Raw genomic sequence first — 25,110 nt, forward strand, 5'->3', positions numbered from 1 at the left:
CACGATCTCTAACAGTTAAACAAACATTACAGAGATGAGTAAGTTAGCTGAATATCTTTTGCTTACTTTCGTTAACTATTGTGTGCTATGTTGGGTAGATAACCAAGGAAAACCTGCACGCAGAAATGAGGGCACAGATGATATTGAGGCAGATAAACTGGCTTGGCTCGACTTGACTAATCTTGGATTGTGTTGGGTGTGTGGCTGTCGTTTCCAACATGTTGTTTGGGGTTACCAGATAGAGGCTAAGGCTTGTGAGAATCATGGTTCGTTTGCTGAAGCAAAAATGGCTGAAGACGTTTTGGTGCAAGAAAAGCAATACGGTGCAGGATGGCAAGGATGGCAAAGCACTTCCCCCCCTGCATGTATCAACCTCATGGCAGACCCACATACCCATCCACGTTTGAAACCTGAAGTAACACCCAAATACCACAAAATAAAAGTTCAAGTTCTTATGCAATGCCCGAAGAAAATGTCAGATTGAAGAAAATTCGTGGAAATCTTTGCCTGTCTGGTCTAATGGCTGCTTAAAGTGAAGAAGAAAAAAGAACAAACACAAAACAAAAAACAATCATGCATTGCATGTAATTTGGAGATTGTGCTAAGCAACTGAGCTTTTCTGGAGTGGTATTCTCTTTATGTATGTAGGTGAAAAAAAATTGCAAAAAATCAGGAACAGAAAGGGCACCTTCGTCCCTTTGGAAGGAAAAAAGGAAAAGCAAACCACCAGATCCTCTTTGCATCATTCTGCAGGAAGCAAAAATGCCCCTCATGACATGGGCCCTTATTTTCAAAAGCAGGTGCTCCTTTGGGCCTTTAGCCAGATGCATGTTTTTGTATCTATAGCTTTGCACATCTTTCTGTAACACCTAGAGCAATTGTTTTCTACTGATGTGTAACAACAATTCAACAACAGTTCAGTCTGGTGTGTGGACGGTGTTAAGAAACATGGTCTTGCAAGTCGCATTGAGAAGTCACATAATGAACACAATATATAGTTTGCCTCAAGAACAATCTTCACGTTTAACCACCCAAGTACAGAAAGGAGCAAAGCTCAAAATCATTTCTTAGTGGTTTTTGATGCACAAAGAGTGGGTAGGATGGCTACTACTGACCAGTGTAGTACGTAGCGCCGTTATTAGTAGAGGCGCTACCGTATCCGTAACTGTTTTCGGTAGCGGAGTAGAGATCGCGCTACTTTTTGAAATTGGTAATGAAAGTAGTAGTTCCGTTACAATTTTGTGGTAGCGCAATCTTTGAGCGCTACTGCTACTTTCCTAGCTCAGGTTCGCGACAACTCGACTTCGACTAAAAATCAAGCCTCCACTCTGCATGCCTTCTAACAAGCTTCCGAACGGGGGGCACAGAGGTCATTATCTTACAAAGCGAGGCTGTGCCCTCCACGTGTTCCCTGTTTGGGATTAACCTCCTTGAAGATTCCGTGTTTGGTTGGAGTTGTCCGCAAACTGAGGTCACTCCTACTGCATTGTGGAGCTGTCCCTGCTATGAGTCATGGAGCTGCTACTTTTAACACAGGGTTAGGTACTCTTGCCACATGACATTGCACTAGGCTTAGGTGCTTGAGAGTTGCAACTGAGTGACGGCCATTTCCTGTCCGCCGCAATGGAGGGACCATGGCCTGCTACAGCAAGCAACTTTGAGTATGAGGAGGAGAAAGAACACGGTAGCGTGGTGTTCAGATGTTTACTATGGAAAAGCTTATCTGTACGTCAAGGAAGTCAACGTCCCATTTGAAAAGCACATCAAGGTATGATTACTAACTTCTCTTTCCAGGCAAGCACAGTTCTTTTTGTAACAAAGCTGTAGAGCTTTTTAGCAGTAGGCTTGCTTTGTGCTTTATTTGCTTTAGGGGAAGAGAAAAAGACACGCGGGATATCGACCAAAGCGGCTTTTTGTAAATCTGTAAAAATAGTTTTCTAAATTATAGCCTTGACGACCCCTACACTGTTACGTGTTGTTTTTCCTCTTAGCAAACGCGTTACTAGTGACACTTTCAGGTTACTTACTTTTTCTTTCCTCAAAAGTAGCGCACAGAGTATCACGTTACCTTTTACAGGTAACGGTAGCGGTATTCTGCTACGTTTAGAAATGTGTAACGATATCGAGATTTTGTTACTTTTTGCTCAGGTAGCGCGTATCAGTGTTACGCTACCTTTTTCAGGTAGCGGGTACAACACTGCTACTGACCCTTCAACTCACTTGCAACGCGCCTTGAAAATAACCAAAGTACCACCACAGCATAAAACTGATCTAATTTACCCATGATCAGTCAAAATTGTATCCACTGAAAAGGATCTGTATCCACTGATTGTGAGTGACTGATACGCAGGACATTATCACAAACAGCAACACAATGCACAGAAACCACGACCAAGTTATCACAAAGCTTGCAACACACACAGCCTTAGCGCAGGAACTCACCTGCAGCATGCTGGCTAGGCATTGCAGAAGCCATCTGTGGGGGATTCTGGGGGGGACGGAATCCCCCTTCGGCTCCTGCAGGAGGAGTTGCTGTGGCAGATGGGAATCCACCGCCCCCCCCACTCATGGGAACATAGGCAGCCGCAAAGGGGGGACGGCTAGGCATGCCACCATGCTGAGCGTAGGGATTGGGAGGGTAGTATGGGGGGCCTCGTGGGGGCTGCCGGGCCTGACCTGCATCTTCTGAGCCCCCAGTGGGGTGGGACCCCTGAGTCCCTCCTCCCTGTGGATGCTGCTGGCCCCCTTGCTGTGCCATCATCATAGCATGTGCTTGTTGTCGGGCACGGAACTCAGCTGCCCTCAGCTGTTCCAAATGGAATTGTTGCCGCTCCTGTATCAGTTGCTGCCGCTGGTACTCAAGCTATGAAAGCAAAAGTTTGTTTACATACCTATGTATACTGTTAATTAAATGCAGAGTGTCTTACAGTTTCTCGCTCCCTGTCCATTATTGCTTCCAGTTCCTCAAAGTGTCTCAACTTAATTTCTAGCTTCTTCATTTGAGTTTCAACAAGAAGGGCTACCAGTGACTTGATCTTCCTTTCTTCAACTGCAGCAAGGTGCTGAGAAAGGAAAGAGGTAAACAAGTCAGACAACTGATTGTGATGCTTCTAAACATGATACCAAACATGCTCAAATTAATAGTGCAGTAACAATGTAATAGCTAATACAATGCAAAACAAGCTAAGAAAGCTACATAGTGTACCACCAGCTTTGTTGAAAATGAGTTGATGCATTATGAGTAAAGTGATGTATAGGAGTGATGTAAAATGAGCTTTTTGATGCGATTAGTGGTTTTAAAAGAAGCCCAATTTATCACCTGAACTTGAAGCAGACTAGCTTCAAAGGACCTCCTTCCTAAACAGCACACCCCCTCACAACTCCAATAATGCAACATGTTCAGAAGGAAACGGTATTACTGAGCGCAGGAAGAAGCAATACCATATTCTTCAATGCCATTTATCTTTATGGTGTACATCTCAAAGAATTTGAAAAGAAATCTGTTTCCAAATAAAAAAAAACACTGTTGCATACTCATTGTGCCATCTACACCACAGGTTCCCAAACTATGTTCCATGACCTGATTTCCCCCGTGTTCCGTGAGCAGCCCTTCAACTCCACTCGTCTCAATAACAGAACTCGCATGGGGATATTGCTAATCTATGGCTTCCTCTATTCAGTTATAATGAAATACTGCGTACCTCACCAGGCAAAAGGATACTGAAAAATTTCGAATGGCTCAACACGCCTAAAATGTTACCATTTGACTGTTACAGTAGACTATGGTTGGTTAATCTGGACACTGTCAGTTCACCTGATTTTTCACTTCACTCCAACATGTTCAACTTTCCCAGCAACCCCCATATAACTTGACTCGACCCGACATGGACATGTACACAATGTGCTCTACAGTGTTCTTATGGAAAAGAGATGCCTTGAAAATGCATTTTGAAACACCAAAAAACAGCCATTTGCACAACGGAAGTGTGTGTGCAGTATCAGACGACAATACCGGACAGTATACAGGGTGGTGTTTCACCTAAAGCGTAATTTTCACCAATTTTTTCAACTATTTCTGTTGCGATACTGCGCATAGTTTTTCTTGGGTCTGTGGTTATACGTGGAGGATATCATATTTCTATAAAAAAAAGTGAGGTTCGCTTGGCAATTTTCGAAGTTCAATTGAAAAAATTAATTTCCTGCAATTGAAAATTGTCCAAAGCCTTTCAATGATTTCAGTTGGTTCAGCTCAATGGTTTCAGTTTCCAGAAGGTAATTACCGAAAGTCCCACAATAATCCGGCAAGTACTTCGCCAGTTAGAATTTGTTATAACGTTAGGTGAAACACCCTGTGCACTAAGATCCTTGTTTCCAGGTTCATGTTTCTCATATTTCAAATACGGGAAGAAAATCGCAAAATAGGGTGAAATGGTGCGACAACAGGTGAATAGATACATTTAAAACATATTTTTGAGAGTCAAACATAGATACTGCTTAAGGTGCTCAGAGACGATTGCGAAGCCAGGATGTTTACCACATTGCAGCCTTCAAATTCCCAGACTTTTCAAGGTATTCATTGTATATTTCAAACAAATTCCCTGACCAAACTGAAAGGGTACTTGGTGCCTGCTGCTACAGATCCCTCATAAAACAGATAATTTACTGAGTATTAGTACAGCCAGAAGTTTTCGGGAAATATTTTTTTCTACATTCGGGGGGTAAAAATCGGGTAATTGAACGTGTGCACTAAATTCGTGCAAATTCGGGTGAGAAAACTCCTGATATGCTAAATTCGGGGAGAAATCTGGCTCAGTTACTCAAACTAACTGTAGTGGTTTGGTACAAACGGCAATGTAACTGCATTTGCTACCAAACAAGTAAGTTAATGCATTCCTACAGACATCCCAGTGAGGGGAATTTGCCGGGTAAAAATCGGGTTTCACCCTAAAGGGTGAACCTTCAATTCGGGGCGCAAATTCGGGGAAGAATCGGGTAAAACCCTAAAACTTCAGGCTCTAAGTATTAGTGAGGCTGGCCCACCTTTTTTCCCTCTGAGCTTTTCTTATAGGCGAACTGCTACTCGAAGCAATCTTGCTGCTGCATGGCCGCTCAACCACTGATCAGCACTGACAATTTGCTGCGCATCGCCACGGCACTTGTCTCCAATTTTCCCCCGACTTCAGCTCCTTTTTTGCAAATTCCCCGACTTCTCCAGTCACATCAAAATTCCCTGACAATTCCCAGTTTTCGAGCTTGGTAGGCACTCTTGCAGCACTTGGAATTCTACTGCGTCCATATTAGCAGCTGAATTTGTGCTTTGACAAGTTAGTTTTTGCGCATCATTGATTTTTTTAGCTTAAACCACAAGGCTGTCTATACACGGTGTTTTTGTTTATTTGTTACAGAATTTTTATTTAAAAAACTAGCAGCGCAAAATAGATGCAGTTCCAGCAGTTGGATTATACGGCCAGGCAGACATCCTCTAGGACAGCGTGTGCAACTGCTGGACAACTAACTAGCTAAAACTCATTAACTTATTAATTAGATGTCTTCTGAAAAATGAGGGATAGTAGAATTGGAGCCAGTCATTATTCGAATCCAGCATCCTTATTAAACACCCTGAGAAGCGAGATATAAATTGCCAAATTCCACTATCCAAATGAGCCGAAACCAGAACTACGCAGTACTCGAGCGCAGTACTCGAGCGCAGTACTCGAGCGCAGAAAGAGCGACAGGAAATCCCGGTGAGAGGGCACGTGCTTTGGAGCTGATTGGGGGTAGGCGCTAATCTGAGACCGCTCTCCGACACAGATAAGGTGAAGGCCGCGTCGTTGCTGCGCTTGAAAACCGCATAGCTCGAGTTTCGGCTCATCTGCATAGCAAAATTTGACATTTTATATCTCAAAGTACATTCACTTAACAGGGTGTTTAATAAGGAGAGTGGATTTGAGTAACGACTGGCTCCAATTTTGCAATCTCACATATCCCAGAATACATCTATTTAATGAAATAAAGTTAAAATCCAGGTGGGTCGGTGATCCATATTAAAAGCAATAAAAACCACCCTCTCCTGTCGAACATTCCATTCCAGGGAAGGGGAGAGGGTTGTTGTATTATAAAAGGGGGGATGTTTCACGAATAAAAGTCTTTGGTTGGCAGTACAGTGCTGTGTTTATCTGTCCTTCGTCCTTTTTTGTTGTCCCCTCGCACTGGCGGTTTTTATTATTTATTGAAGTTTAGCTACTTAGTCGTCCAGAAATTGCAAAAGCTGCGCTACAGGATGTTCACCTGACTGGCGGCTTTTAATATTTAATGAAGTTTAGCTAATTAGTCGTCCAGAAATTGCAAAAGCTGCGCTACAGGATGTTCACCTGACTGTATAACCCACCTGCTAAAACGGCCTCTATTTTGCTCTGCTAGTTTTTTTAAATAAAGATTCTGTAATAAATAAAAGAAAACGCCCTGTATAATTTATACACTGAATCATTCGGTAGTGCAGATGCACTGCCAGCTGCACCAACATCACAATGCTTTATGTAATACAAATCACTTATTTAATTCAATGTAGTTTAATGGCCCCATCAAGCTCAAGCTAACGGAATACAACTGCATTAGCAAACTAAAACACTGCCAGACCTTGGCTTTGACAGCTGCAGCTCCAAGAGCTGCAGCAGCTGCAGTAGAGAGCTGGGCATCCTTGACTAGCCGATCTCTATCTGTCTCTGGAGCCTTGGGATCATCTGTCTCCATTGCTTCTGCATCCCCTTCCCTGACCCCATCCTCAGACTTGGTCTTATTCTTGTCTTCCGTCTGCTCTGTTGCAGCTCCAGGTGCAGTGTCCATGGAGGCAGCTGAGTTCTCCTATAGTAGGAGCAACAAATATTAAGCTACGTAAAAATCATGCAAAGGGATTAGCACAATGTACATGGCAAGGCATGCTCACCTCAGAGTTGCTAGGTTTCTCCACCTTAACTTCTGCAGAAAGGGGTGCTTCTGTGCTTTCTTTACCTTCTTCTACTTTCTCAGATTCCTCATCTATGGAGCACGTCAAACATTCAATCAAACAGTGTTTTCCATTGCTATAAACTCATTCATAAAAGAACAAAAGGTGGAACTTCGATCATTGGACCTGGCTAGGATTGGGCATTGCCACTATGTGCAATACAGTTGCCGACCAATTTTTCAGACCTCAAGGAGCAATAAGGTCAGACTGCATTATCTAGCAGTCTTATTTTATACAAAAAAACTCATTTTCATAAGCCTTTATTTGGAGCAGCCAGAAGGGCTTCAAAAGTGGTCAATGTACGTCTGTGGCGAGGAAACTGATGGCAAATTTCTGTGAATGTAGCTTCATTAGGGCACAAGGTGGCATGTGCAGACCACTCCTGCTCACCCTACTCCTGTGTAATAGGTCAGCAAGTTCTAGTTTGTCATTTTGTTTGTGCAACTGAAGATACTGTTGATGTTGCTAAATGCATTGATGACGCACGATCCACGACCACGATCTACGATGTCCTCTGCGAACAGTGATGCTGAAACAACAGAGACTCCACGCGTCCCTACGCTCATCCGGAAATTCACTACCCAGATGACAGAGGGTTGGGGCACTTACTACCTGGCACATTTTTAGGTTATTCCCAGATTTTTCTACACAAGTTCACATAATACAGCACACAAGAAAACGGCCGAAGAAAAAAAATTATCACCTTCAGCGTTTTCCTTTTCTGTAGTACCAGCAATCCCAGTCATACCAAGTCCCGCCTTCGGGTTCATGTTACCCTCAGCTGCAGCAGTCTCCACATTCTTTATATGTGCATCCAGGAGAGCAGATGGCACTTCATCCTTGATCTTGGCAAATTCCTCTGCAGGAATACGCGCAATATGTTGTCTTCCTGTTCCCCATTCCGCTCATATGCAGACCTTACCCATAGCAGCTTTAGCAGCTGAAGATGCCACCCTTGGATCAACGACAGAAGCGAGGAAAGCCACAGTTGACATAATTGGGTTGCCAGCTTTAGAGAATGGGATGGGCTGATATGCTAGAGGTCCTGCAGATCAAGGAACAGTATTTTTGCACGCAAGTTTACGCAGTGAGTAACCGCAACAGTCATTTTCTGTTCGACAGGCTCCTTACACAGCTTTCACTAGTATGTCTCAAGCATCACGTAACTGACCTAGGGCTCCTCCTCCAGTACCAGGATCATCCAGATAAGGATCTTCTATGGGCAGACGCAGGAAGTGAAGGATGCATTCATCCTGAGTTCTGCTGCCCACGTGCTCACAGACCTTGTTCCAGTCATCCTTGTACATTTCTAGGGCTTCTAACAGCAACAATGTTTCTTGCTCCTGCCACTCACGAGACACTGTAGCAGCTGCCTTGTTCTGAAGACAAATGACACGCTCACTAAGAAGTTACATCTGAAGGGGCCTCCGTGAACAGTGAATAGCGTCAAACAATGTTGTGCACTCTAAAATGTAAAACAAAAATGATGTACAAGCACAAATGTCTGCAACACATCACTGGAAAGGGCTTACTAATAGAGGTCTGCTAGTCTGCTAAAGATTGTTGTAGAAGCCACCACGTAATAGTAATTAACAGTCACAGGAAAAGTAGTCCCAAAAGGCCCATGCAGAGCATGCACGTTCCACACTTCAGTACATCAGCAACATGAAACGCAAAAAGTTCTACGCAGCTGGTCGGTTTCAGGAACATGGGCCACGGTATAAACATTACACACAGCTGCATCTTGTGTTACCCGAGATCAAAGATGGTGCCAACATAGGCGGTCAAAAAAACGTTTCGACACTGTTCTCGTACCTTGAACAACGAATTTAAAAAAAGTTCTAATCTTCTGCGCGGATATTGAATACATACAACAAAATTTGTTGCTATCTAAATATTTCAATATTTGTGGGAGGTTACATTTCATCAGCAAGCAATTTGAAGGCACAGAGACAAACCTTCATGTAGGCGTTCTTCTTGGCATATTGATCCATCTTGAGACCCAGCATATCTCCTATCGTGGCCTTTGCTCCTTCTTCAACCTTGCCTTCTGGTACCTCCTTGGCCTTATCCAGGTTCAGCATTTGCTGGGCCGCTGAAGGCTGACCAAAAGATCACCCACTGTTAGTTGGCTCGAGTACCATATAATTAGGGAGTGACTTTCTCGGGTTAAACCCAATTCCGCCCGGTTATTCCCCCCCCCCCCCCCGAACTGACCTCCGACCAATTCGGGTTAAACCCCGATTTCTCCCCGAATTCCAGTCACTATGAAATCCTCAAGTGACGTTTCCACTGAAGATGAAGAAACGAAGGTCGCCAAGTGTAACACATGTAAGAATGGATCATTTACGTTCCCAGCAATACACCCATGTTTGTCAACACTGTCTATGCCTTCGGGCATTACCACTGGAAGGTCACGATCCCGCAAAAACAACAACAACAACAACAAAAAAAAAAAAAGAGAGATTAGGAAAGGACTTAATAGACCAGAGGAGAAACAAAAACGCCCGATAACACCCGAAGGCACAATTATCATCCGATTTCTCCCCGAATTACAGATGTAAAAATAGCGCCCGATTTTTACTCCCCGAATCTGAGGAAGGCATTTAACCCGAAAAAGGCACTCCCTACGTATAATCCACTACAGACCATCTGCAGTGACCCCACAAATTATAATGGGGACCATAGCCTCAGTGGCAAAAGCACACACGGGGACAAGAACACAAATCAGACGAACCACAGGCACTTACTTTCAACATGCCAACAAGCCTCTCTCTCTCTAATGGCGACCATTTACTGAAGAATCATCATTTTTGCATGAAAACTATATTTGCATTTGGGGGTAAATCTGACCCGAAACAAGATTCATGATGAGTCGTCGATTGCGGTTCCCATTTGTTTTCTTCACTCCTATCACATCAGGGGCCAACTCCTCGTAGCAACCCCCCACAAAGGATGAAGAAGTCCTGCAACGCAGTGCGTCACATGGCACAAGCCTAGTTCTTTCCAAAAAGGAATGCACCCTTAAGCGTTCTCTTAGTCTGGGCCTTGCGACCTCTTTAAAAAAAAAAGCCTTCTTCTGTTACAACGTCTACGCTCCGATTCTGCAAAACCACACCCTGACCTGCTGCAAGAATATCCACACCTTCAAAGAATTGAGAGTACTCTATATAGAAAACAAAACTAGTCAGCCTAAGCGGGTCATTCCTACGTCATGATGAGCTCATGGAATCACAATTGTGGTTCCATGGGCGTACACGAAGAAGTAGAAAGTAGTATATGACGGGGGAGCCAAAAATAACAAGACTTTTTTAACTTTTTTTTTCTTTCAAAATTCGTATATTTCTCAGAACATTTCCGAAATTTAATCACCCTCCAAGTACCTTCCCCGAGATGTAATATACTTGTCACACCAATTTTTTCCATCATTCAAGACAGTTCTGGAACTTTTGCAACGTGATAGCACAGTCCTTCAATACTCTTTCTGGTCAGGAAACCCTGCTCGAATACAATAGACTAGGTCACTTAGAGACAATTGTTCCCACTTGGGGTGATCGCGTCGTTCGGGGGGAGACACTCTCGTGGAGCAGACGACGTTTATGCAGCATTGCATGTTTTCAGGGAATATTTGATGAGCTACTTTTTAATGTTAATTTTGTGTTCATAGCAGAAATAGTTAATTCTCGAAATGATTCATAATTTGAGTGGACACATTTGAGTTCAGTCAACGTAAATTTACAGATTTGCTGCGTATATTGCAACTTCCGTTGTTGTCTTTCTTTGACACGGACAATTTTACTTTTGCTCTCACTCTGGGCTCTCCATGGTGGTCAAGAAACATATTATTGCATTTTGTTGCACAGTCACTCAATCCAGTAATATATTGTAAGTTAACAACGCTTTCCGTAGTTATTGCGTGAGGGCAAAACTTTCCAAACGCGTGATTTTCTTGTTTTCCTCGTAGCAGTTTGTTGTAACTTGAACAGAGGTAAAATGACGAGGTGATTCTATTTCACCGCAGACAGATAAAACTTTAGAAGTAGTACGTATAGAAATCCTGTATTTTAATCATCTAAAATGAGAGCTTATATTGTTTTTTTTTATGTGGTGCAGTGCCATGCACATGGTTTAACGTATTGTAGAGAGCAATTTTTACACACTTTGGGAAGAGATGACTGGAAAACTCGTTGTGAGAGATAACAACAAAAAGAGCAGGTAGAATGATTGGTGCCTCCTGAATGTAGTTTGGACGAATACTCTGTACGGGGGAAACGATATGTTCCTTTGCCGATTCCAACAGGATTCAAGCCGGGTTATCAAATTAACACGATATAATTTGCTCTTGCTGAAGTGTGGCCTGATAGCGCTTTCAAACTATAGAATTTGACTGACAAGATTCAGATGTCAAACTCAACGGCTACACTATCATCGTGTTGTAGATAGCCTCGCATGTGAGTCAGGTCAGATGCAGGACATTTCACAGAACTAACTATTTAAAATGTGGAATGGAGTTCTACTTAGGGGGTCAGAAGGAAATTTTGGGATTGCCCAAAAACTACGTTTACGGGAACAACACGGTGGTATCCGGTAACAAAAAAATAATAATAATAATAACGATAAAATAAAATAAAATAAATAAATAAAAACGAAAAGAGATAAGCAGGGGGAAAGAGACAAAATCTCTTGTGTTAGCCTTTCTTTTCAAATTCAGGATGAAAACAAGGAAACTGTATATTTAGCACTATACACGGCCATGAATGGACTCTAGAGTCTGTAGTTTATGGTCCGCGGAAGCTTCTGACGCCTTGAAAATGCATTACAGAAAGAGAGAGAGAGAAAAAAAGGAAAAATGAAGAGATAAAAGAGAAAAACATCACCCCTCCCTCTGCCTGCTTCCGGTGCAGCAAAAACTAATAGGTATGAGCGGACTTCGTTTACTAAACCGACTTGGCATTACATCTCCCCCCCCATGTTGTACCACAAGACAAGTTATTGTATAAATATGTTGAATGAGGTATATTTGAAAATCTTACGGTTCTTAGTGTTGATGCTACTCCTGTCACACAGTGACCAACTTGAAGGAGCTCAACAAACCACGCTCATCGCAGTACATCTACAATAAGGCTATTAGCAAATGTTTCCCGTAGACCAAGTCATCTTTGTTTTTTACACGAAGAAAAAATACTTCCATTCAGTTCTTGTCAAGTTAAGGTTCCCCTTCCAAGAGGAATATATAGCCATATAGCCATCATGAAATGCTGCACGTTCGAATCAGACAAAGTCTCCTTTATGTGTGTAGATCATTCTTACATACGAACAGAGTGCAAAGATTGCAGTAAACTTCAAGGATATTTAAAAAAGCACCTCTGCTTACGCACTCAAAACGCAAACACAAAGAAAGAAAAAGTGTACACTTCCAAACACCCATAGAAACACTCTGCAAGCCATATGCGCAGGCACCGGCGGACAAGAAAGTCTCCCCCCAAACGATCGCCGCGCCACTACTCGCCGCTCTGCCGCCGAACTGAAGTTCTCGCGCGAGTTTCCTGACCAGAAAGAGTATTGAGTGACCGTGGTGATAGCCTTCACAGTGGTGTGATTGGACTTTGCCGTTTTGGAGCAAAAATCACAGCAGAAACAATGCCTGTTTGAGCAGCTAAAAGCAGTTTCGGAGCAGATCGATAAACCAACATTTCTACTAATGATTCTTTCAGTTTTCTTCGTGGCGATTCATAAGCGTGTGACATTTGACAGCCGTAACTCCAACAGTGGCTAGTGGCTGCAAATGTGCGTCCTATGCGTGAGATCGCAAAATTAAAGGGTTTTACAATGCATTCTTGCAAAACAATATAGCTGACCAGTAGTGCATGAGAGAGGTATTTGATTTGCACCAGCTCTAGAAGCCCTTGCACACCTCTCTCTATTCCATAGAACAACGACTGATGTTGATGTCACTCTGCAATGCAGTGGGTGAAGACCAGTCAGGTTGCCCGGGGCATCAACTGGCTCGACTGAAGCAGCTGGATGGCGTTTGATCAGCAGGGAGTACAGCCCACGGCAGACAAGTTTTCAATGGCAAATGACTGCTTTTGGATTCGCTACATCAACCCACTTCTCAGAGGTCATGCCAATCTGCACATTCAGGATTTTTCGAGCCGTTTATCTAAATTAAATAATGTAGTCAGACGAAGACACTACTCAGCAGAAATATTTTGCATTTTTGATTCCTCCAGGCAGACTGCTTGATAAACTAACAGGGTTTCGAACAATCCTAAACGCCATTTCCCTGTTCCTTCAAAGTGACACTCTGGAGCTGTCGATCGACTTTGAGGTTAGCGTTATATTCATCCATAAGTTATGTGCAGATGCCATATGCAAAATTTGCTCCAGCAGAGTGTCGTGTCCACATCTGCTCTTGGTTTTATGGTGACTTAAGCACGTGGTGCCGAACCTTGATGGACGTCACAAGGGTGCATGATGAAGGGCAGTTTTGAGATGCAGAAAATCTCATTGGCAAGTTTTGTCTCAAATCCGTGGCTCCTCTGTGTGGCTGGACAAAAACTGGGACTGAGTCAGCGAGATCATTGGCTATAAAATTCAGCTACAAATGACCGACTGGAAGCTTAATCAAAATATTTTGCCCCATGACTCTGACCTTCATAACATAGCACGTGACAGAGGTTGTTCGGCTTTGTTTCAAGCACGAACTGCCACTTTGGATACGTGTAACTCTATGCTGGACACAGTGCTGACACATCAAAGCATCTTCCCCATTTGTTCCGAGCCAACAGGAACAAAATATCTTACATAATTGAATTTAAGACTTAGATGACCATGTACCTGTTGAGTCCTTGGAGGGTTGAGAGGTTGCAAGCCTGAAGGAGTATCAGCCAAGACATGGAAATGAGATGTGGAAGGAGGGCCCATTGGAGTAGGTCGGCTGTCAGCATCCACCTGATAGTTTACTAGCCCCCACTGCTCCAGAAATGCATGCACCCTAAAAGAAGTCAGTTCCTTTCCTTTAACTCTGCAGATAACTCCTTCGGATACAGAGTAGTTTCAAGGCCCAGCCTACTCGTTCACCTACGCTTACCTCATAATAGCACAGACGTCACCAGCTAGATTACGGCGGCAAGCGGTCACTGTCAGGTATTCCGTGGGGTTCAACCGGTAGGTGTCGATCATGAAGTTGCGGTAGGCTATGTACCTGTAAAGTGGCAAAATACGCCTGTACTATAAGAAACAACGCTTTCGCCCTGCAGAGCAGGTCAACAGAGGCCATTGGATAAATGGGTAGACCTACACTTCGGGAGTTTTTGATTTGTTCTTAGCATTGAAGAACTCTGGTAGCGCCCTCCTTTCTATGGCATGAATACTGTCATTGAAATGAGCAGAGATTAGTACACAACAGGCTCGTATGAAGTTTAGAACATCTGTGAAATCATAAAAACTTCAGTATTCCATTATTTTCTTTTCTTTATCCTGTGACACCTAAGCCATGTGCTAAACAGTTAAGATCCAACCTGTTGTAATCGAACCAAGCAGCATAGCTTGGGATGATGATGTGATTGGCTTGCTCCGTCACATTATCGTCTTGAGCGTCTGTTTTGTCACTTCGACCAATTCCATTTGGAGTGCTTGGTCTTGATGCCTTCTCTTTTTCTGTCTGTTTGGAAACAGGAGATACAATCCTGTAGAGCTGTGCGAATATTCGAAATTTTGAATATAAAACAAATATCTGATGCTATTCTAATGCTATTCGCAACCTCTTTTCAGTATTCAAAATTTTCGAACAACTTTCGAATAGTGCTGAAGCAAAGTATCACTGTATTGTCACCATTCTGCAAGTCGGCTTCGCCTCATTACGTATACCAGTTAGGTGAAGCCCACTTTGTATTACTGGCATTGTTCTTTTGATGTGCGGCTCCATTCTGCAAGTTGGCTTAAAGGGGTTGAGACAGGTCATCCCACGTTATCCATGATGAACGTAAAAGACGCTTCTTTGCACCAGCGTGAATCTGCATTGAAAGTTTCACAGCGAAGAGAGTAATAGAAGCGGAGGAAATGGGCACCGCGAATACCGAAACTCGTGCGGCTCTGACATCATAGCTCATGCTGCTGCCAGCGAGGCAGCGCACGAGAAGTCACGTGCTTACGGCTGCCAATGGGAATGGACGCAACTCTGAGCTCTCCGACGCCGGCGTTTTGTTCGGGAGTGTGTTCGAGGGCTTGTGTCCCGCTAAGTAAGACACGTAGAAGAAGAATTCCGTTTTTCTTCAGTATTCTGCCGTGCAGTACAACGCGTCCATGATGTAAAGAACCATGTCTATGAAAGTGTCCCAACCCCTTTAACCTCATTACACTGGTGCGCTAGGTGAAGCCCGCTTTACACGGTTACTGTTTGCACTGTTTATTCTGTTAGTACAGCCTACAACTTCTGTGACCTCGTGGTCAACACTGTGCCCTAGGCATTGCAGGTTTCGTAAATGTACTCCCAACTGCCAGAGTTACATTCACTAACAGATGGAAATATGTGCAGTTTCTAAAGAAAGTACAGGACATTCACAATGTAAACATAGAAATGAGGACATGCACACAAAGCAGACTGCATGGAACATGCTAACTAACTCTCCCGTGCAAGACACAAGCAATACAAAGCTTTTTAAAGAATATCTGTTTTCCAACTGTGTTCTACTCTACATATAACTATAGCACTGCCTCCCTGAGAGAATTAGTTTAACATACACCGCAACATGCCAATATGCATCAAAGCTGATGGCAATGCTCACTTTTTCATCCTGGTCATTACTATCCAGATCCATGAGGGTCCCGCCTTTCACAGGCTGTAATTCACTGTCCTTGCTGCTACGCTGATTAGGGTCTGAAAGGCACAAAGACAGCATGCTTCAGGGTTTGTGCTTAAGTCATGTCGGTATTTTGAGTATTCACTACACCTAGGGCCCTCAGTTTTCGGGTTTTACTTTTTTCGAAAATCGGGGGGGGGGGGGGGGGGGGGGTAAATATCGGGTTGAAAATCAGGACCTGCCAAACAGGGTATAATCGGGTGATAGAGAAGTGATGTATTTTTGGGTGAAAAAAAAAACTTTTATGTGTTGAAATTAATTAATAATTGGGGGTTTACATAGCTAGACAACTGAGATCATGAGCGACGCCACAGCGGTCAGTCTGTGGAGTGTTGAAATTAAGTGAAAGAATATTTATTAAGAGACTGGTTGATAATTCACTGCATAACCACAAAGGCTTGCACTGGCCCCTGTTTATAAAAAGAATAAGTTGCATGTTCAGTAAAGCATCACCCATCGATGAGCGTTGAGAGCATGCTCGCGCTCGCGTTGGTATGCCTCGTATTTTGTTGGCTGTTGCTGCATCCTCTTTACTACTCCGCGTAATTTGCTGATACAAGATACTCGCTAGAAGATTTGAAAGTTGGCTTCACCTAACACTTCCGTGTATTGTGGGCAAACCCACTTCAAGGAATGCCGAGCGTTGCTTAACTCTTTGTTTCTTCGCTGTTTAGCGTGTTTTTTCCTGATTCCTTTGCTATCTTTGGTAACAGCACAAGAAAGGGTCTCGTCGACGTCCACGGAAAGCACTAACTGTACAAAACCCCAACACTGAAGTTTTCAACTTACTTATTGACACAACTTTCATGTAGCAGACTACATTTCTTCGGGTGTTGAAAATAGACCAAAAGCCAGGGGTCATGATGTTTATTACCGCGTAACACTGGCTTGCACAACAAATGTTCTTGTTTATCTTTGTTTTTATTTGTTGTGCAAGTCAGTGTTACGCAGTAATAAACGATTCTTCGGGTGTGAAAAACACAGGGCATTTTTGGTGCGAAACCGGGGTATTACTTTGGTTGGCATTGCCATTCTGCAAGGTGGCTTCACCTCATTATTGAAACGGATCTTGAGGGACAAGGGAAGCTGTCATGGCCCCATTAATCTAACTTATCACTAAACTAACCAAGTTGATTATGTCTTAGATTAGTTTAGTGAAGTTCAGTTAGATTAATAGGGCCATGGCCACTTCGATAATGAAGTTGGGAGTGCAAGGCAAGCTGCACAGCTGCACTAATCTAACCTAATATATCATTAAACAAAGTGCATGATGTCATAGGTTAAAGATGGCTAACACAAAAGATGGCCCGTAACACAAATAAATGAATCGAAAAGTTCCGCTAAATCTACAAACGAGCAACACTAAGCATTCGTTGAAGTGAGCTTGACCGCAATACACAGAAGTGTTAGGTGAAGCCAACTTTCAAATGGTAACGCCTACCAAAGGAACATTTCTCACGCTAGAAATCGGACCTGCATGCAAGCGTCCACAAATCCAAACCCGACGTGTTTTGTTTACTTCACCAGCAAGACGCGGCGCGGTCGGGAGCAAGTCGGGAGCGGTCGCGCGGTTGTCGTAGTTCGCGCGTGTTCGCCTTGGTTTGCACTTCCGCAAGCCCGGTTTACGGGTTTTATCGGGTTAAACCCGAACTATTTTTATGTAAATCGGGGGGTAAAAACGGGCTTTATCGGGTTTTACCCAAAAACTGAGGGCCCTAACTACACTTCATATACCCATGTTCGTCTAAAGCCTGCACATGCACTCATAAAACAACATATCGGAAGAACCCCATTACCTTAACCCTTCAAACTTGTTACTTTAAAAAATGTAATTTATAGTCAATTAGAATAATCAATTGCTTGAAATATGTAATACCACATGGAAGCTGCTACAGGCACCAAAGCAACACCATGTAAACTTGAGAAAAGTACTCTTAGCTCCATCAAATTCCTGATGTTCATTTCAGACACCAGTTGGCAGTATTTCAGTTTTGTTTTTAAGCACAGTAGAATCTCGATGATACGATCACGTCTGAAGTAAATGAAAAGGAGACATGTGCAGTGCCTGACTCTATGTCCTTAGTTCCCTAAGCATGTTTTTCATGCTTCCGTGCAATCTTTAAAACATTTTTTAATGGCCCTGAGAATGCACAGCTTCACGAAATCACCAATAGTTGTAGTAGCACGTTGGGCCAAAAGGAGAGCGTCACCGAGGGCAGTTCACAAAATGTAGCACTCTCTTCACAAAACAGCATACTCTTTAATTGACTATGCTGCATGCCAGTCTCCAGTAACATAAAATTTTGATCGAACCACTGCAGGAAAATAAACACATATATTTATGCTACAGTAATTTTGTTATGAAATATGTGTCTGGGGTGGCGCTGCAATTGCATCCGTTACCACACAATGTGCAAGGGGTTTTCGGTCACACACAGTAATCGTAGATTCAAACCAATTTAAACATCTGCTTTCCACCTACAAGCTCAAAATTTCATCGTAATAAAGTTGACCTGCCACACACGCTACACTGTTGCCCCCACTGATATCCTTTATCATTCGTTCCAGTTACATACAGCCAAATCTAGCAGAATTGAGCAAGCACCGTGAAACGATATCTGGCGACACGTACGGAAGTAGATGCAAGATGATGTATGTACAGGAAGTAGATGCAAAATTTTGTAACCGCAACACAGCTTTTTTGTCGCTTTAGTCCAGGTGCTGCCACTGAATTTGTTGCTTTGCAGCGTGTTATGGGATTCAGGCTTTAGTCTTTGATCAATGACCTTCAATCAATGTACATTAAAACTGTCTACTTCACTGACTTCCTTTTGGCAGAGAGATCTCTTGCACACTGGGTTCGGGGGAAGGCTCCTCCATGTCCTTGGTCAGGTTGTCAGATTCATCGTCACGGAATGATCGCTTCTTTCCAATCGCCGGGCTACGACCCCTGCAGTAAACGTTGCAGTAACTAACCACAGCAATGCATTTTAAGCTCCTCTCCCTCAGCCAAAGCCAAAGATGCCTCCTCACCCCTTGCGCTTCCTCTTGTCTAGAAGGGGAGATGGAGACCGCTTTCGTTTCTTCACGCCCTTCCGGTCTCGCTTCTCTCCTTCACCAGAGAGCAGCTGCCAAAAAACAACAAGTTTTGAGAAAACCATATTAGTTTCCCAAGTGCTGCGCAGATTGACTCACCTCTTCCAGGGTGTACTTTCCCCTGGGTGACCTTCGGCGGCCCTTAATGTCAAAAAGAAATTTTAATTTCACTCCAGATTCCACACACACACACCGAAACGCTCACCATGGCATCCGTTTCAACCTCATAATCCTCTTCATTCATCCACTCATTGTATTCATCAAGATCAACCAGCCATTTTGCATTAACCTAGAAGAAGGGAAGAAGAGGAGCACGTTATGGTTTCTAAGTAGGGAGCTATTAAGAAAAGAAATAATTGCCCTGCAGTGCACTTGCCTCATAAGGGCCAGTGTGAGTTTGAGGAGAATCGGGTTCCATGTCAACCTCTAGTCCATTCACCCAAGTGTCGAAACTGTAGGCAAGAGCAAGACATTGTAGATAAAAAAACAGTATCTGATGTACGCATACAAATCACTTTTTATTAGGGCTGTGCGAATAGTGATTTTTTAGCTTGAATCGAATACGAACCAAATATTGAAAGCTACCGAATTGAATAAGAATACAGATCGAATAATCCAGTAGACAAAAAACTTTTTATTTTTAATAACGAAAATTAAGTACACTTAAGTTTCTTGTGAACAGGCATTACCTGCTTCCGTGCAGAAACAACACGCTCTTGTGACGGGCAACAATTTGTGACCATGTTGGTGCAAACGGAAAGCAATTCAAGCAACCTGCAGTCGCTGGTACACAAATATATATTTCAGCTACTATTTTCTCTGGAGTGCACTTCTGCATTCTGAGCATCTGCTCAGAATCTGCTCTACTGCATTCTGCACTCCTGCTGCCAACTTATTGCCAACTTGTACACCACAAAGTGAGGATTGTATTACTGGCGTTGTAGTGGTAATTCCAAGTGCTGTTCAACTTGCCGACGTTCAACTGCGCATCAGAATATGGTGGGGCAGTCTAACGGAAGAAAGACTGATACTGTATTTACTTGAAGATCCAAAACACAGCGCGAGAAGACACGACGGAAGAAGAGAGGACAGGACAGGCGCTGAACGGAACAGGTCATCCCACGAGTTGAGTGGGATGACCTGTAATGTAACATCCAATAGGCAGCTGTTTCGCAGCGCCTGTCCTGTCCTCTCTTCTTCCGTCGTGTCTTCTCGCGCTGTGTTTTGGATCTTCATGTATAGTCACCAACGTGCCCAACAGCGAGTCCTCTTGTATTTACTTGCGGGTGAGACGCATATTTTTTACCCAAAAACGTTGAGACATGAAGGGGGTGCATTCAATACGCGGGGGCAAATTGGATACCAACAATTGAGGTTATCCCGTTTTATTCCGGGATATCCGCAGTGATCTCTCCGGAATCGAATGGCTTGATTCTGCCTCATTGTCGTGATTTATTCATTCGGAGCTATTTCCCAAGAATCGAACGACGCAATTTCCGCCTCATCGGCGCAGTTTATTCCGAGATATCAGCTCTCTGGTATCAAATGTCACAATTGTCCCTAATCGTCACAATTCTCCCACATGAAATCATTTTCTGTTCTATGAAGGAGAGATTAAACACTCCTCGGTGTCCGTTGCATTCATTGTTTCCCACTGTGGCGCCAGGCACTCCTTCTCGTTGATAAACAGCTCTGGAGTGCACAATACGAGCAGTGCATAAGACAGTCTGGCCATACCAGTCATTTGGTGGTCAAGCTGGGGTGCATTCAATACGCGAGTGCTTCCCAGTATACAAGCAAATATGGTACCTTATTTGAACGAGATATTCGAAAAAAGATCAAATATCTTCTAGTATCACTATTCGATTCAACAACCGAACCAAATAGAGAACTATTAGACTTGATATTAAAAAATTTCTATTTGTACAGCCCTACTTTTTATTATGCCTTGTTTGATGTCAACTTTCCAGGCAAATAAATGCTTGTACAATTTCTTGAGATATCTTGTTTTCTTGTAAAATATTGAGCATGTCCTCAAAGTATCAGACTGTAAGTCCAACAACAACTGAAGTTTTCGGGAAATATTTTCCCCACAATTCAGGGGGTAAAAATTAGGGAAATTAACATGCGCTCTAAACCCCTGCAAATTAGGCGGGAAAATTTCTAGTATGCTACATTCGGGGGAGAAATCGGGCTCAGTTACTCAAACAAACTGTACTGGTACGGTACAAACGATGATGTAACTGTGTTTGTCGCCAAACAAGCTAGTGTGCATTCCTCCAGACGTACCAGTGAGGGCAATTTGCCGGGTAAAAATCGGGTTTCACCCTACAGAGGCAACCTTCAATTCAGGGTGCAAATTTGGAGAAGAAACGGGTTAAACCCTACAACTCCAGGCTATAATTATCAATGATGCACTACTGGAGAGTAAAAACTACTGTAGGGAGGTAAAAATCGGGTTTTATTTCAGGAGCCATAAAACTGGGTAAAATCAGGCGACGTCAGGTAGAAAAATAGACAAAGAGAGAGCGCTGCACAGATTTTAGATGAACACAAGGTACGAAACAGTCATGTTGAGTGCGCAGTGCTGAGCATTCTATAGTTCCCATATTGGTGACTGAATTGACGCTTTGGCAAGTTAGCTTGTGTTTTTTTTTGTGTTTTACCTAAAGTGGCGACGCAGATCGGGGGGGGGGGGGGGGGGGGGGTAAAAACTGGGGGTTTTGCTGGGTTAGACCCCAAAACACAAAGCCCTACTAATGCACTATGAGCCCACAAGTGTCATACCTTCCCTTTGTTCACAAATGCTCAGATCCAGATGTTTTACTCTACACCAGGAGTTCTCAAACTTTGTGGGCTCAGGGAACCCCTGCTCATTTGCAAGCACACTGGAGGAACCCTCCACCCAGCTCGCCAGGTCCCTCTTTTGAAAGAACACAAGTGGGACCACACAAAACAAATAATAGAGCACACAGTTGTTTTTACCCCACCGAACAAACAATTGAATATAACTGGGACAACCCCAGTGGGGATTTAGCCACGTCTGTAAAGTGCTAGAGTGCGCATTCCTTGTACATCACACATGTGGTAACTGTCCGCGAAACCCTTGCCGTGGAACCCACTTTGAGAACCCCTGCTCTACACAGCACAACCACATAAGATATTACTCACCTGTCGGGAAAATACCACCAGTGGATAAGAGCGCTCCTTTCTCGCTTCACAACCAAACGCACATATTCCTCTGGAACAGGAAAACCCAATATGAGCTCACAGCAGTTTTCTTGTTCGTACAGTGAAACCTTATTAAGTGGAATGTAGGTTGAAACCATGCCAAACCAGTGGAAGCCTCCAAACGGCACAGTATATTGTGACATTAAATTGTATCACAAAATAATTATGCACGTATTTTTCACATATTCACATTCCAATATGTTTTGGTGAAATCGGACACCTCTTTAAAACGGAAAATAACAAAGGTTCTCATCTCATGCTCATTCCCATTGCATTTACTGCGCTATCACACAAGCAGTAAAGAAAACCTCGTTAATTCGACCCTGACGGGAACGCGAAATTTGGTCGAAGTATCCGAAGCTCGAATTGAAGAAGAGGCGGAAAAATGAAAGAGGTCAATGTCAGTTTTGTGTGTTCGTCTGCTGTCGCTCGCTCTTGAAACGCGCATCTGAAAACATGCTATAGACCGCACGCACACACTCTGCAAAACTGTCTTCAGTTTCGCTTCCGCCATGTTACACGGGCAGGACATGTTGCTGGCAAAATCGGCGTCCGATAATGTTGTTGTCCACTTGCAAGAAGTCATTGAAACTCTCCAAGTGCACGTTATATAACGAACACTTGTTGCACCGACAGATTCCAAACAAAAGCCCGGTGAAACATAAAACAAAAATAAATTCAGAGAAAAAAAAAACAAGAAAGGAGACGTTTCCATCTTGCTCGGAACTCACCAGAACTGCGACCTAATGGATTGAGTTTTAGGTTTCAGTGCATCGTACGCTGTCTTAACATATGTAAGCGATAGCGTACAATTTACTAAAACTTGCGATCATCGGTACTGTTCTGTCACCATCTGCCACCTGAGCTTTAGGGCAAACTTTAAAAAACATTAACACATTCAACACCCGCCACCCGAATGTAATGTGTAATGTACCCCCCAACCCAAACTGACCCAAACCTAAGGTTGCCCAACCTAAAAACCCGGCTCTACGGCTGACGCGTAGGGTACCCCAAATGATACCCATTGAGATCTAGTGCTTTCCTTGTGCATTCTTGGCAACGGGCGAGAGGGAACAAGCGAAAAGCACGGCAGGAAGGTGCGAAGGTGTGCGTAGGCTATCATAGGTAAACAATTATTTTTCCATATTATTCCGATATTTCCGACCACTTGATTCTTCTAAAAAGCGTGCATCCTACCTGACGTATCTGTGGATGGCATGGGTGGGTAAACAATGTGCGTAGCATCATCTGGTGACTCCGCTATTGTTCCCTGATGCCTTTTGATAATGTCCTTCAGTCGAGACATTACCTGTTTTTCCACCTGCAATTCACATGCAACAGTCACAATACATACAGAAAGTGAAAACAAGTTTGTGGAACATACTTCTGGTGAGACATATATGTGTGGAAGGGAAAGACATTTGTTCTGCACAAGTGTTTTTTCCACGGTCATAAACATTTCCACATTCCGATCCATTCTTGAAGGTGACTGGAAGTCGAACCTGCGCCTGTGTTTGGAAAAGAAGGTATTGAGGTATCATTTGCATGCGTACATTCAGGCCATGTTAAATGGTGTGATAGGCGACAAGCACAAACAGAGAGTAATGTAATCCCTGACATACCGTAAGTCACCCCACACAATCACCTCTTGTGCAGAGAACGAACATTATATGCCATTGCAAGTGTATCAACATGCTTACTTACCATCCTTGTTCGCTCTTAAATTTGTACACTGCAGCAAGAATGTGACACAGAGAACCACCGGGCTTGAAATCAATAAAACATTTCATCTGCAACCGGTAAATATAACCAGTAAGTAATTACACAGCTTGCAAAAACATGCAAAAGATGTACAAACTGTCATCCTATGACTATATGGGGCAGCTGCCAGGCTGAACAACATCATAAATACGAATTAACTTACAGGCAATCTCGTCAAAGGTGGCTTGCTGACACTTTTCCCAAAAGCATCCTCTTGAAACTGTATTAATTGAATCACCAGGCTTGCCAGACCCTTGTTCGTCGGTGGCTCTGCCTGTGTGTACTGAAGGTAGAACAAAAACAACAAATGTGAGTTCTGACCACACTCAGCTGTGCAGTAATAAAGCAGAGCAGTGACAGCTCAAGAGGTAACATCGTCTAAAGTGAAGGAGGACGTGGAGAACGTTCGTGTTATAAAGTACCGACCACCAAGCGTGCACGTTCAGTGATGTTAATGAAGAAGATCCGCGTGTATTATGAAGAATTAACGCGTCAGAACGAGACACACTAAGTCGTTACTAGGCAATTATGTGCATCAATATTAGGCTTAACAAGAGTGACCAAAACGTCACGTAACTTCACACAATGCATTAACAAAGCACGCAGAGGGCTTACGATATATCCACCGGGAGCTCCGCTAACACGCGAACAACGTTAATGCCTCATATGCATAACGCGCTACGGGACGCAACAGCAAAGTGGGACCGACGCCGGTTGGTCATTCATGCAACGCGACATTTGAATTTGCTGCATCGTACGGGGATCAAGCTCAATGCAATTCTCACCTTTTTGCAATTTTTGTGCAGCCATTGACGCACGCCATCAAACTGTTGAATTGTTTCTGGGGACTCGTAAAATTTAATGTTAGGACCTCCGTCCCTTTTTCTTTGAACGACTGCCATACTTATTCACAACAACGAAGCCCACTTTAACTTAGTAGGCATGTCCAAGCTTTCGGAACCTTCTCTGTGCGGCAGAGGGCGTTGATAATATTCCAAATTGTTGGAAGTATCGTGTATTGTTTTCAATCCCGTGTTTTCAATATCCATCGCGCACATGATGGCAATATTCTGTTACACATAAAAGCACATGTCACAAACAGACAGTGTAGGTTTTAACCGTTTTAACGCTCTGCACCTATGCTCTGCACTGCAC

The 25,110-nt window shown here is 43.4% G+C and overlaps 1 protein-coding gene across 5 annotated transcripts in view; it reads right to left on the minus strand.

Annotated features, from left to right (window-relative positions):
* LOC135385563 (SWI/SNF complex subunit SMARCC2-like) overlaps positions 1-24,889 on the minus strand; it is a 43,893-nt gene extending 19,004 nt beyond the window's left edge. For 4 of the 5 annotated variants that reach the window (XM_064614951.1, XM_064614952.1, XM_064614950.1 and 1 more), the window contains exons 1-24: positions 24,741-24,888; positions 24,119-24,238; positions 23,899-23,984; positions 23,579-23,702; positions 23,392-23,515; positions 22,135-22,204; positions 19,340-19,415; positions 19,169-19,252; positions 19,063-19,104; positions 18,901-18,995; positions 18,693-18,817; positions 15,793-15,884; positions 14,527-14,669; positions 14,307-14,378; positions 14,097-14,210; positions 13,844-14,000; positions 8,962-9,105; positions 8,175-8,382; positions 7,926-8,048; positions 7,707-7,862; positions 6,944-7,035; positions 6,637-6,861; positions 2,928-3,062; positions 2,443-2,863 (exon numbers count right to left, since the gene is read on the minus strand). In XM_064614951.1, the coding sequence (XP_064471021.1) occupies positions 2,443-2,863; positions 2,928-3,062; positions 6,637-6,861; positions 6,944-7,035; positions 7,707-7,862; positions 7,926-8,048; positions 8,175-8,382; positions 8,962-9,105; positions 13,844-14,000; positions 14,097-14,210; positions 14,307-14,378; positions 14,527-14,669; positions 15,793-15,884; positions 18,693-18,817; positions 18,901-18,995; positions 19,063-19,104; positions 19,169-19,252; positions 19,340-19,415; positions 22,135-22,204; positions 23,392-23,515; positions 23,579-23,702; positions 23,899-23,984; positions 24,119-24,238; positions 24,741-24,857 (3,145 nt within the window). In that variant the 5' untranslated portion in view covers positions 24,858-24,888. Of the gene's footprint in view, positions 1-2,442; positions 2,864-2,927; positions 3,063-6,636; positions 6,862-6,943; positions 7,036-7,706; positions 7,863-7,925; positions 8,049-8,174; positions 8,383-8,961; positions 9,106-13,843; positions 14,001-14,096; positions 14,211-14,306; positions 14,379-14,526; positions 14,670-15,792; positions 15,885-18,692; positions 18,818-18,900; positions 18,996-19,062; positions 19,105-19,168; positions 19,253-19,339; positions 19,416-22,134; positions 22,205-23,391; positions 23,516-23,578; positions 23,703-23,898; positions 23,985-24,118; positions 24,239-24,740 lie in introns of all 5 variants that reach the window. The other variant, XM_064614953.1, reaches the window with a different exon arrangement.
* Positions 24,890-25,110: the final 221 nt, after the last annotated feature.

Source organism: Ornithodoros turicata, chromosome 2, assembly GCF_037126465.1.
Source record: "Ornithodoros turicata isolate Travis chromosome 2, ASM3712646v1, whole genome shotgun sequence".
NCBI classification, from domain to species: Eukaryota; Metazoa; Arthropoda; class Arachnida; order Ixodida; family Argasidae; genus Ornithodoros; species Ornithodoros turicata.